The sequence below is a fragment of the Nannospalax galili genome, unplaced genomic scaffold (genome assembly GCF_000622305.1).
Source record: "Nannospalax galili isolate Female #2095 unplaced genomic scaffold, S.galili_v1.0 scaffold284, whole genome shotgun sequence".
NCBI lineage: Eukaryota > Metazoa > Chordata > Mammalia > Rodentia > Spalacidae > Nannospalax > Nannospalax galili.
Window position 1 is genome coordinate 531,003 of NW_008354281.1, and position 17,513 is coordinate 548,515.

The 17,513-nt window shown below is 35.9% G+C and overlaps 1 protein-coding gene across 1 annotated transcript in view; it reads right to left on the bottom strand.

Annotated features, from left to right (window-relative positions):
* The window catches only part of Pkhd1l1 (PKHD1 like 1), a 171,424-nt gene that overhangs the window by 55,746 nt on the left and 98,165 nt on the right, over positions 1 to 17,513 (bottom strand). Inside the window, exons 39-48 of the mRNA XM_017802801.2 lie at positions 16,710 to 16,958; positions 15,601 to 15,750; positions 13,884 to 14,058; positions 12,354 to 12,510; positions 11,796 to 11,952; positions 10,425 to 10,504; positions 9,425 to 9,554; positions 7,427 to 7,556; positions 3,839 to 4,080; positions 904 to 1,040 (exon numbers count right to left, since the gene is read on the bottom strand). Of these exons, the coding sequence (XP_017658290.1) occupies positions 904 to 1,040; positions 3,839 to 4,080; positions 7,427 to 7,556; positions 9,425 to 9,554; positions 10,425 to 10,504; positions 11,796 to 11,952; positions 12,354 to 12,510; positions 13,884 to 14,058; positions 15,601 to 15,750; positions 16,710 to 16,958 (1,607 nt within the window). The remainder of the gene's footprint in view (positions 1 to 903; positions 1,041 to 3,838; positions 4,081 to 7,426; positions 7,557 to 9,424; positions 9,555 to 10,424; positions 10,505 to 11,795; positions 11,953 to 12,353; positions 12,511 to 13,883; positions 14,059 to 15,600; positions 15,751 to 16,709; positions 16,959 to 17,513) is intronic.

Below are 17,513 nucleotides of genomic sequence, written 5' to 3' on the forward strand. Positions count from 1 at the left end.
CATCTATTTCCTATTCCATCTAAAAAGTTAACCATTCTTAACATTTAATATGTAGCTCGATCCTGGCAATCTCACTCAGTTTATACCTCAGATGTCACAGGTATAATTTATCTTAAGAAAAGACTATAACAAAGTGGAAGTGTTGACTGTTACCATCAGTGCTGTCTGGGTGTGCCCAGAATGGGCTTTTAGATTGTGGTATCTTATATTTAATCTCTCTTTCCCTTTCTCCTTTACTGAATACTTGATTATAACTAATAAATCCTGATTATAAACACCAATTATGAAAAAGATACAAAAACCAAAGCTTTATGAAATATTATGGGTTTGAGTGAGTAAAGGCAAACAAGAGTTTAGGCAGCAATTTCAACTAAGTGTGGTTAGGAAAGGGCTCTCTTACGAATAACATTGAGAAAAGACCTAATTAAAATAAGAATGTAAACTCTGCAAGGAGTTGGTGGAGGAGCTTTTAAAACTGATCAAGGAGCAAGTGCAAAGAACCTAAGTCAGGGACTTGCTTGCCATGTTGCATAAGGAGGCCCATGAACCTAACCTATCAGGAATAAGGACAGAATCACAGGAGACAAAGTCAGGGGCAGCTAGGGTTCATGGCCTGTGGTCCTGTAGAAAGGGCTTAAACTTTCTTTTTTAGATGTAATATTAAGCCATTGTTAGGTTTTGAATTAGGGGTGTAACATGATCTGATTTATGCTTTTAAAAAACAGAGAAACCAAAATTCTGCATGATCAAATGAGTGAATAATTGGCTGTATTAGAATGTTTTACTGGTCTGTCTCTGTTATCAGACTGGAAAACAAGATATGACAAACAGCAGGGTCTCAGTACATACTCATTATATGATACTTTAATCAAGCCACTGTGACTAAATAACAATGTCCCTTACCTCTACATATTCTATTCTTCCAGTTACCAAGTTAGTCCCAGGAAAAGGAGCATGGAACATAATGCAGCCTCCAAACTGGTCACTTCCTATTTCTTCTCCAAACTTTCCTTGGAGACATGTCTGTGTAGCAAATTCACCTTTAAAAAAATCATGCTGCAATCTTATTAAGAATTTCCTTCATAGTCATTTACATCTCTTCATCCACATATAATTTCAATCTCAGCCTGGAACACAATTATTATCGATTTGCATCATCCTTTTTCTGTCTTGTTCACCTTTGCAAGTCTTAAAATGTTTAAAGAAGGTGCTAAACAAACACTTGAATGATTGAGTGAATAATGATGATATTTTGTTTATTGTTTCTGAAGCTCTCCTCTCAAGCCTGTGAGTTAACTTAACATAAGCTTGTGCCTGCATATCACCAGAATACACATTATACTACTTAAATCTGACAATCAAGCAGGACAGGAATAATGAGTTCTAGGACAGCTGGGGCTACAGGGAGACCCTGTCTCAAAAAGACCAAAAAGGGGAAGTATTCTTATATTAAACAGTTTGAGACTAGCTTTCATATCCATTGTGACACCTGATGCAGATGGAATGGAATCAGAACACTGCTCATTTGAAATCGAATGCAGTGAGCTTATACTTCTCAATGAGGAAAAACTATTATAGAACTTGTTTCTGCAATTGTTTAATTATTTAATGGATTATAATTAGACTAATGGTTATAAAAATATTCATAGGTGACTTAGAAAAAGATATGTTATGCACAATATAAACACATATTAAGAAGCATCAGTATCCAATTCTCTCTAATGCATATTTATTTGGGATCTTTGAATAACTCATCCCCTTGATGTTAATTACACTCATCGACTTATCTCTGACCAATGATACATAAATAAAAATGACGTATATCATTTCAGAACCAAAACAATTAGATGGTGGTGCCTGATTCTCCAGCCATCTCATTTTTGCTTCAGAGATCGTGAAAGCCCGTATTGAGACAGAGCTTCCATCAGCCTGAATTCTGGAATGTTTATAACCAGCAGACCACCCTGTTGACTCAAATGAATTATAAGTATACCTTTGTCATTTAAAATCACAGACATTTTAGGTTCATTGACTGATTGGAACATGGTGTAGTTCAGTCACTTGAACTAGGAGTAATTTTACTTCCAGTGAACACTTCTGCATTACCTGGAAACATTTTTGGCTGACATAGTGGTGTCGGGGGGGGGGTCACTAGAATTTGATTGGTAAGGCCTGGTATTCTGATAAACATCCTACAATGTACAGGACAGACTCTCAAACAAAGAATGATTTGGCCAATATTGTCAAAGGTGTAGATGCTGAGAACTCTGACTTAGTGTCTTAACAGTTTCAGATCTAAGTATCTATACATTTATCTCCTTAGTTTTCCATCTACCCACTTGTCCATCAAGCCACAATCTTCTATGAATTACTCACTATGATGACTAACTACAATGAATATACTCTCATACATAACTACAGATTTAGGAAAAGAGAAAACACATTGTTAAAGATTTGCCAAATAAATAATCATCAAATATATTTTTCTGTATTTTCTTGATAAATCTAAAGGACAAACTGTCTGAATTACATGTAAAACTAAATATTGAGACCACATAACAAAGGATTGCAAAAATAGAACATAAAAAGTAATCATAAGCCTTAGTTGTTGAGGTTACATTGTAGATGTGTCACTTTAGGCTGGGAACCTCACAGACACTTGTTATCAGCTTGTGACAAGTTCTGTAACTTTGCAAAAAGAAGCTTCTTTGATAGGTGGTGAGAGGTACATTGCTATAAATATAAGGATACACATTTAGAATACAGTAAGAAATTATTTTTGTCGAGGGGTGTGACAAAACTAGGTTTTTCTTTAGGACCTATGACCTGTCCAGTCATGTGTATTTGGCTATGTTTACAGCATCACACATGAATTCAGGGAGAAGAAAGTATATTAATGCATCTCTCAACACTCACCAGCAAAGCTTCCTTATACAGCAGATGGTAATTAACTGAGAAAACCACAGCTGGCCAAAGTGCAAAATAAAAGACTTCAGACTGCATGTCCCAAGACAGGACTCCTCTATTAAGCCTCACCCATCGGAGCTCAGGGATCATTGTGGAAAAGGCTGAACTTATCCCTAAATAGGACAGCTATCAAACTTCAGCCATCAAAGACTCAGGGACCACTGAAGAAGCCAGAAGTGGTGAATGACCACAAAAAAACAGAGTTTTCCAAAGAGCTGACCAGTTATTCATATGAACTTAAGCAATGGTAACAGCAGCAACAAGACCCAGGGAAGTTACAGCAAGACAGAATCCCAGCATAGAAGTGGGGAAGTGGGGAAGAAGACCCAAACTAGCTGAGGAACTATTGGCAACAGGTGATTGCTGGGAGAGGGAGAGTTGGTTTCCTTTAAGGCTGTGGCATTGGGTAAGTTAACCAGGCTCCAGTGGATGGACATGCACTGTAGGACATTTTGGGGCTCAATAGGCCTTAACATATATGATATAGTACATGAAATCAGGTGAGGGGCTAAGATAGGGTTGCAGATAGGGAAGGGGGTCTAAAAATGATAAAAATACATTGTCTAAAATTAACAAAAATTCAATAATATTTAAAGTAATCATAAGAATAGAAAGAGACTTTATCAACAGATTCCAAGCACACTTATTTCTTCCATTGCGGTGACAGTGTTAATCGTGTTTCCTCAATATATTACAAATACTTTAATAATGCTACTTGAAGATAATATTAGTATTTCCTAATTTCCATGTTTAATATCTATAAAGAATATTTTTAAGTTTAAAATAAAAGAATACATTTCAACATTGCATAATTAAATTTTGACAAATGTTAGCTGAGCTCTGTCAGCCATGGGGCAGCTGCTAAGACTACCTGTGTCAAATCCATCAGGACATGCTGGAATTTTGTCATTCCATTTCACATTATCAGATCCTCTTATAACAATATTTCTTGTAAGAATTCCAACTTCTGCCCTTGCTTCAAATGTGCTTCCATCAGGGAGTGTGACAGTGATTCCTAAGTGAGTGTACTTCAGTGGACTAGTTAGTATTATGTTTATTCCATTGGCAGACACAGATGCAATAATCTTCTTTTCATTCTCTTGTTGACTGTGCCTGTAAAATTTTTAGCAAAGAAATTCAAAGTTAACATGTGCATTTATCATATTTGCATCATGCCAGTTGAATGCTTCAGTCATAAATGAGGACATTTTGTCATGCTGTAGTCTGAGGAGAAATTTGAAAATAGTATGTTACACTTAGAGTAAGATTTACAGACTCATTTTAATTAAATTAAATATTTTACAAGTGCTACATTTGTTCAAGATATGCGAAAGGGCAATTAATTTACGACTTTAAAGATTATATACACAGCTTCTTAAGTGAGGACGACTTCATAGGCCCAGCAATGACTGAAGATATTTCCGGTTGTCACTATAGTAGGAGTGTATGTGTGCTATTGGCAGCCAATGGGGAGAGGGCAGAGAAGTTTCTAAGCATTCAGTAATGAATAGGATAGCTTTCCACTTGAAAGATCTGGTCCAAAGTGTCAATCATGCCTAAGTAGAGAAGCTCTTACAATGAAAACCACTTAAGTTTATGAGCAAGGAAATTATTAAGTTGAAGTTTATTTCTCCAATGTACCTGAAATTCCAGCCACAGTCAATGAGCCTTGCAAACTCTATGACATACACATTAATAAATTTAGTTAATCAACAAATATTTATTGAGAGTTTAGCTTGCTTTCCAGGCATAGAGCTATACCCTAGGGATAGTGTAGAAAGTCCCTTTGACACCAGGCTTGGTGGCACACGCCTTTAATCCCAGCACTCTGGAAGCAGAAGCAGGTAGATTTCTGTGAGTTTGAGGCCAGGCTAGTCTATATGACTTTGATACAAGTGTGTGATTATCTTATCTTGTAGTTTCTACAAAGTAAGCTTGGTGCTATCATTCCATCAGGACATGCTGAAATTTTGTCATTCCATTCCATATTATCAGATCCTCTTATAACAATATTTCTTGTAATTTCTTGTATGTAGACTTAGGGGAGTTGCCTTGTGTCTTCTTTTGGTTCTTCTATCTGCTGAAAATTCTTTTTATCTTTTAAATATCAGTTCAAATGATAGTGTTACATGTAAAATAGTTTAAAAATTAACTGTCTCAACTTTCCCAACCCTTCTAGATTTCTAGTACAATCAGCCTAATTCCCTGTTGGTACTCCAAGCAACCACACTGCGGTCCTTTGCAGTATTTATTTTCATGTCCCTTCCACTGGCCTGGCTGTTCCTTGAGTTATTTTGTATTCTGAGCAATCAGCAAAAAAAGAAAGAAGCCATAATCATGCATGTATGAGACACTGAAAAACTAAGTTAAACTGAGAGCAGGAAAGGAAGGGATAGCACAGGGGCAGAATTGAAGGAACTTGGTGATACACTGGAAGTGAAAGACAGTGGGGACTGGGGGATGACTGGGAATGTGGTGAGGAAAAATTAGGCTCTAGAGTTGTGGAAGAGAAAAGGGGATACTTGGATTGAAGTGGATCAAATAGACACATACTATTTAAACAGTTTAATTTTTTTTTTAAAATAGAGGATAATGAGGAGAGAACTGAGAAGATATAGAACAAAGTTGCTTTCCAAGATGGCAGGTGGTCACAGGAATCTAAAATCCCAAAAGTACCCATAGGAGGCGCTGTAAGGAAAGGGAAGGAAAGATGGAGCTGTAAAGATATCTAAGAGTAAATCAATAGTCAAGATCTCACAGATGGCATGTGGAAGAAGTTTAGGCTGCTCTGTCTTGAATTCTTAGATTCAGATGACATACAGAGTTATTTGGGGGGGGGAGTGGTAGTTTTTTTGTTGTTTTATTTTATTTTATTTTATTTTATTTTAGGGTCTCATATATTCTAGGCTCCTCGTGAATTCACCATGTAGCTGAGAATGACCTTGAACTTCTGATCCCCTTGGCTGTACATCCTGAATGCTGTCATTAAATGTATGAGAAGCTATGCAGGGCTGGAGAAAAAAGTCAAGGCTTCATGCATGCTAGACAAGCACTCTACCAGCCTTGCTACATCCCTAACCCTAGAAAACAAAGTTGTGAATGATATTCATATATGCCATATACACTATACATAAACACGTTTTCTTTCTCTTGTAGGGATGCCTAATGTTCAAGAATCACTTACTTTCATTGAACATCTCATCTCACTGTGTCCCCCTGGCAGTTGTATGATGTAGGTATTAATAGCACTGCAATTCTGCTGAAGCAGAGAGAGACCACATAAGATAGTCCTGGGCTGGTAGTGGTGTTGCTGGGAGTAAACATGGGCCAACTGACATTAGAAGTCATTTTCTTAACCTTGAATTTATAATTTTTCAGATAGGATTCACCTACTAAATAATAAATGAGATTTGGAGGGGAATCCTTTAATTCACGTTTCTTAAAACCAACTCTATTCTAAATTGTAAACTTGCTCTTTTATAAAGAAAGGTTATAAATAAGGATTTTTCTATTCTATTAATAAGCCCTGTGATTTTCCTCCTTTTTCATTTTGCAATTATGTAATTAAATTCTCTTTCACAAAGAGAAAAAAATGAGCACTTACAAAGCTTAGCACGTAAGTGTATATTTAGCTCTTCCTACATCTGCATGCCTATTTTTAACTTGAAATATGGCAAAATCAAAATGGCAGTTTGCATTTTAATTTTAAATTCAATCGTGGCTTTGACATATTTGTTTCTTGTCATAAATAACTCTTCATTTCCTGATAAGCATAACCACATCCAGTCTTAGTATTTGTCCCCTCTTCCTGATATACTTTGGGTAGCTATATATTTTTTTAATTTCTTAATTACTGTAATATATAACTAAACACAAATTAGGAATCATAAGCAGTTTCAATATCTGAAAGGTCATATTAGCCATCGTGCTTTTAATAATGATTTCTTCCTTTTTTCTCAATCATTACCACCAATTTTGTTCTTTGGGAAACACTGCCCAACTGTAAGGTAAGAGGTTACTAGTGGCTTTCAATCTTTTTCTCTGGTGACCTCAAACAAAGATGCTCATTTACATTTTCACATTCATGAATATATTTAGTTAAAGCTCCAAGTCAGATGTTTTCAAAGACTTTCAATAGCAGAAGGCTTCTTTCCAATGAAATCTTACCTTAGAACTTCACCATGTAAAACAAAATATTTTATTATTGCACAAACTTTTATTTTGGTTCAGATTTATTCACATTCTAATAATAAATTCAACCACTGATAAAGCACATTGGTGATCAATTGAATGGCAACATTTGACACACATGTGTTTGGTTATTTACATTTCTTTACTAAAGGATTCAAGTTTAAGTCGAACAGTTTGGAGCCTTCATAATCATTCCTCCTTTACATACTTTAAAAAATAATCTGTATCCCACATAAATCAACATCATTAGGCCTGCAGGTCTCCATACCTGTGCCCAGTGCTTGTAATTACTATGATGTCCCCCGCCTTCCATGTCACTGCTTCTTGTACAATCAAAGTCCGTTCTCCTGCCTTTGTGGTGTGAGCCAATCGAGTCCAGACCACAGGAATAGGCAGACCTGGAGCCCAGATGCAAATCAAACATTTCTTCAGACACACTTTCTGGACTACTACATACTTTATGCATGTTAATTTTTCTGCATTAAATTCATTTGGGAAGGTCTATTTTACTTTAGGATTTTATATTTTTCTCAAGAAAGAAAGATGAAAAATGCTTGTTTTGGAAAAATAACAATTAGGTTTATAATAATGTTTGCTTTTATAAAATTAACTAACCATGCTTTCACAATGGTGTACTCCAGTTATGACAAGTTTCTTTATAGAAACACGATATAAATAAATTGTGATCATATTGACACAATGGAAGTGGAAAATCATTATCTTTGCCATGGTTGATAGGACCTGCTTGACCCATGTACTTTGTAACATAAAAGCATAAAAACTTGGGACAAGAGTGAGAGTTGACAGCAAAACAATTCTAATTTCCACTGACCATTTTTAAACTTATTAATTAGTATAATGACACAAATCAATTCCACAAAACAGGGTCTGAAAATATAAATTCAGAACAAAAACAAAGCTATCTTTATTTTGTATTTTGTAGTATGTAGGGCATTTATAATCATAATATTCAACATTCACAAAGCTATCAATTATTAAAATATAGAAGACATCAACTATAAAAAAAAACTCAACTCAGCAGAAAGAATGTAAGAGCTAGAGGAAGGGATTGAGTGTTAACTGGAAGTGTCCTGGGACCACTATGCCTGCCAGCAACCTATAGTCACACCTCCTTCCCACACTCATTGAGGAGTTGTTACCCCTCCTACCCAATCAGTTGACCTTAGCTGCATGTGGGGGAGGGGCTAAGGTTATATAAGGCAAGAATGCCATGAGGCACCTCTCTTGCCACTTTGTGCAGCTGCCAGAAAGTCACAGGATCTATATTTGAACTTTCCAGTGCACTCATAAATGGGGAGAGGGGGGCGCCCATCATCTATAAATAAACCCCCACCCTGCTCTGTTAACAAGCCCAATACGGCATGTTAGGATTTAAAAAAAAAAAGAACAGCTAATGGAAACTTTCATTATTCCAAAGTTGACCCCATGTTGTCAAATCCTTTGGTCCTTTACTTCTTTCTTTTTTTTTCAAATCTTATTTTTCATTTTTATTTTATGTGTATGCATGTATTGCCTGCATGTAGGTAAGTGAGCCCTTCTCGTGCAATGCCCGTGGAGGTCAGAAGAAGCTGTCGGAGCCCCTTGGGCTGACTGGAGTTATGACAGTTATTAGCTGCCATGTGGGTGCTGGGATGTGAACACGGTCTTCTGCAAGAACAACCAGTGTTCTTAACCACTGAGCCATCTTTCTAGCCCTGGTCTTTGATTTCTTATTCCTAACCCCAACCCCACTCCTTAAACTTCATTGTATATATATTTTTATGTAAGATGCTTCATGTTATTTCTGGAAAAATGTGCTAAAAATTGCCTTTCTTTGAAATAAATAAATACTCAACTCATGCATCTTTAAAATAATCTCAAACATGATCAAAACCATTTTAGAAGAACATATATAGAAAAGTCCTACTATAACTTTATTTTTTGTGTTTTAGAAATATCTTGTTTCCAGATATAAAAATGTAAGAAATCACAACCATCTGACTCCAGAGCTAGTGACTTTTCCTATCGATAAATAAGTAAATAGTCATTACGTACTGTGCAAATAGAAACAATGGTGTTTGGTCATTACAAAAAAGAACTGTGAGGAAAGCATGGGGATAGTTGAGAAGGGAAGAGTGACTTTGGTTCTGAGACTTGCTTGTGTGGGGAGCTTCCCCAGCTAAGGGGTGAGAAGAGGGAACATGGAGATAGAGGATGCCAAAACAGGAGACGCCCTGAGAGTTTGCACTGGAGTGACTTAGCCTACCATGTAGATCCAGTGTGCCCTCTCGCACAGCCAGTGTCTTGGCACCATATACAGGGAGTTCAGGTGACCGAAGGTGCCCATGCAGAGTGATGGTGGCCTTGTGTTGAAATGGAGATGCTTCTGTTCCAACCTGCAAGAGTTCACAGGCCTCACTCAGAAAACTATAACTCAGCAATTCACAATTCTAATCATGCAAACACAATTCTTTTTCTCTTTCTTCCCTCTTTGAGAATTTATTGTTTAGTTGCTCATATCTTTCTTTCAAAATGAGCCTTAAATTTTTTGTGTATGTGTATGTGTGTATGTGTATGTGTGTATGTGTGTGTGTGTGTGTACTTGTTTGTGGAGACTAAAAGACAATCTCTGTAGTCATTCCTCTGGGGTGTGTGTGTGTGTGTGTGTGTGTGTGTGTGTGTGTGTGTAGAATAGAAGACAGTCTCCATTGTTATTACTCGGATGCTGTCCACCTTTTCTTTTCTTGTGGCAGTGTCTCTCATTGGCCTAGGACTTACCAAGTATACCAGGCTGGCTGGTCAAGAAGCTCTAGGGATCTGCTCTGGACTACAAGCAAACACCATCACAGTAGGTTTATGTGTGTGTGTGTGTGTGTGTGTGTGTGTGTGTGTGAGGTGTTGGGGATTAAACTCAGGTTCTTGTGTTCTCAAGCCATGTACGTTGCTGAATGAACCATCTCGCAAGCCCCACAAGGCTTGAATTTTCTAATATGCCAAATATGTAGCACCAGACTTTTGGAAAGCATATTGACTGACATAGACCTGGGTTTTGGTTTTTTTTTTCTCCTGTTTTAAATTCTACTATTTTATAACACACAATTATTTTCCTATTAAAGTTCAGGGATATTCTGAGAACCACATCCTACAAGTGTGTTATACTAACAAAACAGATCTAAGCAAAGATAAACTCAGAAAAGTTTGGCAGAATTAACTAATTTTACACATAGTATTTTTTAAAAAATCAGTTAAACTGTTGTTTTCTCTACCTGAAGAATGCCTCCATCTGTGATTAGAATATTTTCTGCCTGGAGTTCAATATCAGCTTCATCAAATATTAAAGTTCCACCTATGAATGACATAATTTTAATGTCATAGAGAAAGATATTATTAAAAGTTGCTGGCTAAACTGTATATTAAACCTTAACCTTCACTGATGTCTTACTAGTACTATGTACTTTGTAACATAAAAACAAAAACTTTGGACAAAACCCTGAGAGTTGACAACAAAAGAAATTCTAATTTTTATTGACAATTTGTTTTTCTAAAAAATATCATTATATAGTATAACTATACAAGTTAATTCAGTGTTAAAACAGTGTTTTAAAGTATAAATTAAGAACAAAAGCAAAGTCATCTCTATGGAAACCATTATAGCATCAACTTTAGTTTGATTTATAAAAAATTTAGCTTTGAATTTTTTACTATTTTGTATTAGCAACAGCAATAGCTTGACTATTATTATTGTTATTGTGTAGCTTTGGCAGGCCTGTATTTCACTATGTAGACCAGGTTGACCTTGAACTTACAGAGGCCCTTGCTCTGTCTCTGGAGTGCTGGGATTAAAGGTATGTACCACACCCAGTTTGACTCGCCTTATTAAGAATATACCAAGATGCTTTTCTAAGATTGATATAAATTTGAAACAGTAAAAATTTTTATATAAGATCCAATCCTTAATGAGTTCAAATAAATGAAACATTTTTATAATTGTAAGAGTAAAAAAATCATAAAATTATAGAAGTTTTTAAGCATCTAAAGCCATTATGGCAAAGTTTCTGTACAAAAGCCCCAAGAAATTTATTATTATCATTTCATGATTCTTTTATATATAATTTTAATTGTGATTATTTCAAAATTTTTAGTGTAAAAGTAGAATATTAAGAAGCAGAGAGAAGCTCAGGCAACAACAGACAGTGACAATAGGGTCACAGGTGAAGCTGAGGATCACAGTCAACTTCCAAGCACAGTCAGGGGTCTCTTCAGGATGGGCGTAAACTGCAATTTGTGATCTTTGGGATTTACCACATCAGTATTTTTTGAGGTGGGAAATGCTGCCAGTACAGGGACATAGTATTAAAAAAAATCAGTTAAACTTCTGCTTTCTATACCTGAAGACCGCCTCCATCTGTGATTAGAAACCCCCCCGACCCCCACCATTGCCTCCACACAGTTACTGAAACAAAAGTTTTAAGGAAGAATATTTAAAGAATGCTGGTGGTAACACACTGAATAATATAATCACAAATATATTTTAAAACCATAATATAAAGATGGATGCTCATAATCATGAAGTTTGATTAAATTAACTTTACAGAAGTATTCAACATAGTTTAATAAACAGATTTTCAGATATTTACCCTGAATGAGCAACATCTTTAGAACAGGGGTACTTTGGTCCAATAGAACTGTCTGTCCTTTTGTAATAACAGCAAGTGACCCCTCCTCTGGTGGAGCTTTTCCTCCCCATGAGAAGTTGGAGGACCAAGCATCAATATATAAGAAGTCAGCATTCTCCTATAACAGAATGTGAATGGCAGTAAAATTCAGAGGATTTAATCAGAAAACTTAATTTCTCAAAGAAAGGTATCTGGAACCATATATAAAATATAATAAAGTAATAAAGTATAACTCACCTTAACTATTTGATAGCTACCTCTTTATTATCTCAAGATAATAATAAAGTGAAAAAACCATTACTAATTACCCCACAATAGACAATAATCAAAACCTAAAATAACAAAACTGTTGATAATAATCAAAAAGAAAACCCCCATCTCATATGCAACTTTAAATTTAGTATAGGCACAGTTCAATTATCTTTTGGAGATATTAAAGTAAAGCATACACCAGCAATCAGCCCACCCTCTAGCTTACTGGACTCATTACTATGATTGCATTCCCAGCAGCACTATTACCGATTTGGCCAGGCCGATGTTTCTGATGCTAAGGTGAACTGGAGCCCTCCCTGACGGAGTGTGAGCACTTGTCATGCAGATAATATGTGTCTTATTGGAATACTGAACATCACATTTGTCTGTAGCTATGGTGATATGAACATCCTGTGTATTTTCACTGTAAAGAAAGAGAGGGATAACAAAACTATGTTTATCTCAAACTTCTACTTCACATATTCAGAGATGCCTGCATTCATATAGTATACAATCAAGGGTCATTCTTTATGGTCTATCAAAGTATGGTTGTCACTTGCATTAAGACTTGGAAATACTGGTTAAGAAAAATTAGTTGGCATATAGCCAACTAATATATGAACTAGCAAGTATTCTAGTGATAGAAAGATTTTGGTCTTCATAAAACTTTTAGCAAATTTATAAGCCTTAGAAATTAGTCTCCATTTAAAAATGCAAGCTTAGTAATCATAAGTACTTGAGGAATTAAACTAGCATTCTATCACTGATATGATGATTTTAGTCAACTTCATCCACTGAAGAATGATGGTGGTGCAGCTGAGTAATGGGGGTCAGAAGGAGCCTAGCCTAGTACAGGGGAATAGATCTGATATAGGAAAAGATGGTTTTTTGACCCAATGAAACAGGTCACGTTTGGAGTTGATCTAATAGAGACGGCAGAACAAGAAAGCAATTTATGTTTGTGAAATTATTTGTTAGATTACAAGTCACCTTACCTCTCTAAGTTTAGTCTTCTGATCAGAACATGAGATATAGTGTTATTAGGCCAACATAATAATTACTTGAACAAATAAAAAACCTAACTTAAATTTAGTTTTTAAGAATGGATCTGAGCTCAGAGGACACCTGTTCCCCTAGCTATCTCTTGGAACCATCTGTCTCTTGGAACTATCTGCTGGAACTCTGTCCCTAGAATTGTTTCTTTCAGTCTGGCCACATTCATAATTTTATTCAAAATGGTTTCTCTAACTTCAGTTGGGGAAATACAAGCTTTGCTCCAACCTAATCTTAACAGACCATATGGCCTTTTCACTCCTAGTTCCAGCATATCCCATTCATCCGATATCACTGTCTTTCCCAGTCTCCACTGTATGCAATGGAGATGGGTGTACCAGCTTTCTGTCTTGATATGTTAATTATCATCCATTATCTTTTTGGATAGAGTATCAATTTGAGGTTCCCAAGGGAACAGCATAAGTGGCCTGGTCACAAGACACAAGAGTACATGACCTTGCTGGGGTGTTTTAAATGGACATAATCTAGACTAAAAGTCATTCCCACAGTGGTATAAAAACACCTCATATGATGAAGAAGGAACTTTCTGTGAATAGGAAAGTGCCTAGCACAGAGAAAGTATTCAGCGAATATTAGCTGTTAATACTGTTTTGTACCTCAAGTGTAGCGTAAGAACAGAAAAGGACACACTACAAGACTATATCTAATTATCGTACAGCATAGGAGAGAGCGGGTATAATGGCTTATGTCTAGAAACAATGTGTGATTGTGTGAAGGCAGTACCTGAATCCAGATCCCCTGACTGTGAGTCTGGTCCCTCCTGTGGTGCTGCCTCTCTTGGGAGATATTTCAGTGATGAACGGAGTGAGGGACATGCTGTATGTAAACAGAGCTGTGGACCGTGATGAATCTCTCCCATTGACCACACTCACTTCACAGGCTTGTTCGGGCCCCCTGCCTTTGAGAAAGGAATCAGACTGAGTACAGTTCTGCCATCAGGCCAATATTCACTGCCAAACCTGTAAATATTTAATTATCTTCCTTTTCCCACGATCAGTTTCTCTTTCTAGGCTGTATATGAACCAACACAATCTTTAGAAACTGCTGCAAACATCACAAAACCTCTGTACATTATCAACAAGGGATGGAAAAAGAAGTTCTCAGACTCTGTGAACAGTTCTGAAAACCTGCCAGCTTAGTCTCAGTTGGAGGATCCAACATTGCAAATGAGACAGGGAGAAGGAGAGACCCCAAGGGCAACCACGGGGGCATCAGCAAGGGCAACACTGGGGCGTGGGGGAGGCAAACACCACACTGACTCCATACAAAAATGTAAGAAGGATGAGGAGCCAGTGCTGAGACCCACAACAAATTTTCGTGGTGAAATAAGACCATATGTAAAAAGGTAATTTTTCTTCAAAATTTCTTGTTTAAAATACCAAATAAAGAGTCACAATTGTTTATTATATTATTTATGTTGAAAATGTTTGCACATAAAGCATATTCTTTTCTAAAAATATTTTTATTTATTATTTTTATGTGTATGTGTGTATTGCCTGAATGTAGGTAAGTGCACCTGTGTCGTGCAATGCCCACGGAGGACAGAAGAGGCTGTCGGATCCCCTGGAACTGGAGTTAGGGATGGTTGTTAGCTGCCATGTGGGTTCTTTTTTCATCTGAAAAATCAATCAATTGATCTCAGCACTCTGAAGACAGAATTTGAGTCCAGCATGATCTACATTGTGAGTTCTAGGCCAGCCAGGCCTACATAGTGGGACCCTGCCTGAAAAACTTCTTTGAATACTTTCTTAAATTTTGTTAAATAATAAAGAAAATCTATTACACAATACTAGATGTTTAAAATTCACATCCAACTAAAGTAAGGTTAATAATATCTCCATTTAACAGAAAAATTGAAGTAAGGAAGAGTTTAATAACCTAACTGGGGACACAGAATAAGTGGCAAAATTGAGATTTGGGGATTTTTTAGTACTCACCTCTAACCACTAACTGAAGAAGAGTTAAAATAACAGCAAATCACAGACTGTGTTCTGGATACTCATTTCTTACATATGTTAACCTTATAATAATCCTATAAGGAATGCTACTGTGATTAATCCTACTTTATAGATGAAGACACTGAGGAACAGAGAAGTTCATAAACTTTCCCAGTGATACAGTTAGGGTTCAAATCTTGTCAATGAACAGCCAAGGTTCAAAACCATTTGGACTAAGCCATCTTTAAAGTCTAAGAAGAACTAAAGGCATACTCTGTTTGGAATGCCCAGTAAACTAAGAGCCATCAGTTAATGTCATAAATTGAGGACCTTCAGAATTACAAATGTAGAAAACAATATTCTGAATAAATTCTTAGAAGTCAGGTCAGCCATAAAAGTGACTCAATTACTTCCAAAGAATGCAACAACTTGAGGAAAGATGGATTGCGGCTTTTATAAAATTAACATTTCTCGAAGGTTGCCACCCTTTTTAGAGAGCTTACCTTTATTAGGTGGAACCTCACAGAACAGTGTTGTAGAGTCAGACACAAACCTGTCAACTGCACATTCAGAGCCACAGACCAATATGATTGAATTCTGTGGATTAAATCCAGCACCTGTCACAGTCAAGGTCTGGCCACCACCAAAGCTCCCTAAGGAAGAAAAACACAAGAAAATTCAATAAATTAACAGTAAACTTCCTCTCTGTACATACTTGCTTTATTTAAAAGATTGAAATAGAAGTTATAGTAAATGAGCTTTCTTAGATGTAAAATTTATTACATTATTAATAAAACAAAATATCTTTTGATTGTAGCAATTTCAATTTTCAATAAATAAATGTTACATCTGATAAATAAACTACCTCTAGGAACTAAAATTTTATTTAAAAGAGATGTCATAAAGAATTTCAGAGTACTCAAAACTTATGTGCAGCATTATTACTTCAGTTGAATACATCTATTACACATTTAAAAAGTTTTTACCCATAAAAGTAATTTTCAACTAGGAAAAATAATATTTTGTAGAAATAATTGAATGCCAATGATGTCTAACTATAATTTTAAAAATTCCATATGGTGGGCATGGTTGCCCATGCCTTTAATCCTAGCACTTGGGAGGCAGAGTCAGGCAGATCTTTTTGAGTTCAAGGCCAACGTGATCTACACAGTGAGTTCCAGGACAGTTGGGGCTAGAGGTAGACCCTGTCTCAAAAACACCAAAAAGAAAAAAAAAAAAAAATCCATGTGGAGCCAGGTGTAATAGTGCATGCCTGTAATTCTAGCACTTGGGAGATAGAAATCAGTCTGGTTTACATAAGGCAGCTCGGGCTATAGGGAGACCTTATCTCAAAAAGACAAAAAAAAAATTCCATATGCGACTTGACGATTTATACTAGCAAGAATTATAAATAAATTATATGGTACTAAGAGAAATACAAAACCTAATCCTTTGGAATGATTAATTTATCTGATATGCTTATTTGTTTGATAAATGAAGTATTTTTGTGTGCAGGAAGTACACGTTTTATCAGTGTTTTAAACATACACTTTTTCTAAATAAGTGTTTACTGAAATAACATAAAATATTTATCTGTTATATTCAGGATTACCTTGCCTTGGATGGATATTCTGAATGTAAAGTGGGTACTCAAATACCACAGAAGACAGAGCAGAGCCTTTTGTTTTATGAAACATCGCCACAGGAAAAATGCCCCCTGCGTGATCTCCCACAATGCACTGCAGCACACTATCATTGACGGTGGTCACATTACATGCACTGTCATTTATCATCACTGAAACTTCTGAGATATCAAACCCAAGGTTAAACCCAGTTATTTCAACTTCAGTTCCTTGTGGACCTTAAAATAAAAGGGAACAATATAAATATGTATCTAAATTCCAATACTTTCACATGCACCTAAAGAAATACTGTTTTACTACTATGAATAAAACAGTGATCGGTATTTTAAACTGTATAAACATTAGCATACATGTTATGTTATAAAAATTTTGACCTCAACAAATACTAGCCTGTTGTACATTAATTACAAATGAGTTACTCAGTGTTCACTGTTTTCTACCCCTTCTGTGCATTTTGACTTCTAAGTTATTTCTTCAAACCGTTAAAAAGACAGAAAGGGAACTATGGATACCTGAGCAGGGCATATAGTATTTTTGTAGAAATAGCTGAATTCCAGTGATGTCTAAATATGATTCTTAAAAAATTCTACATGTAACTTGAGCATTTAAAACCAAATATTTTAAATAAATTATATAGCATTGAGAAATATAAAACCTAATATTTTATAATTATTAATTTATCTTGTATGCTTATTTGCTTGATGAATGAAGTACAAGATTTAGCAGGGTTTTAGGAATATAGATTTTTCATATATTGGACTTGGAGTTGGTGT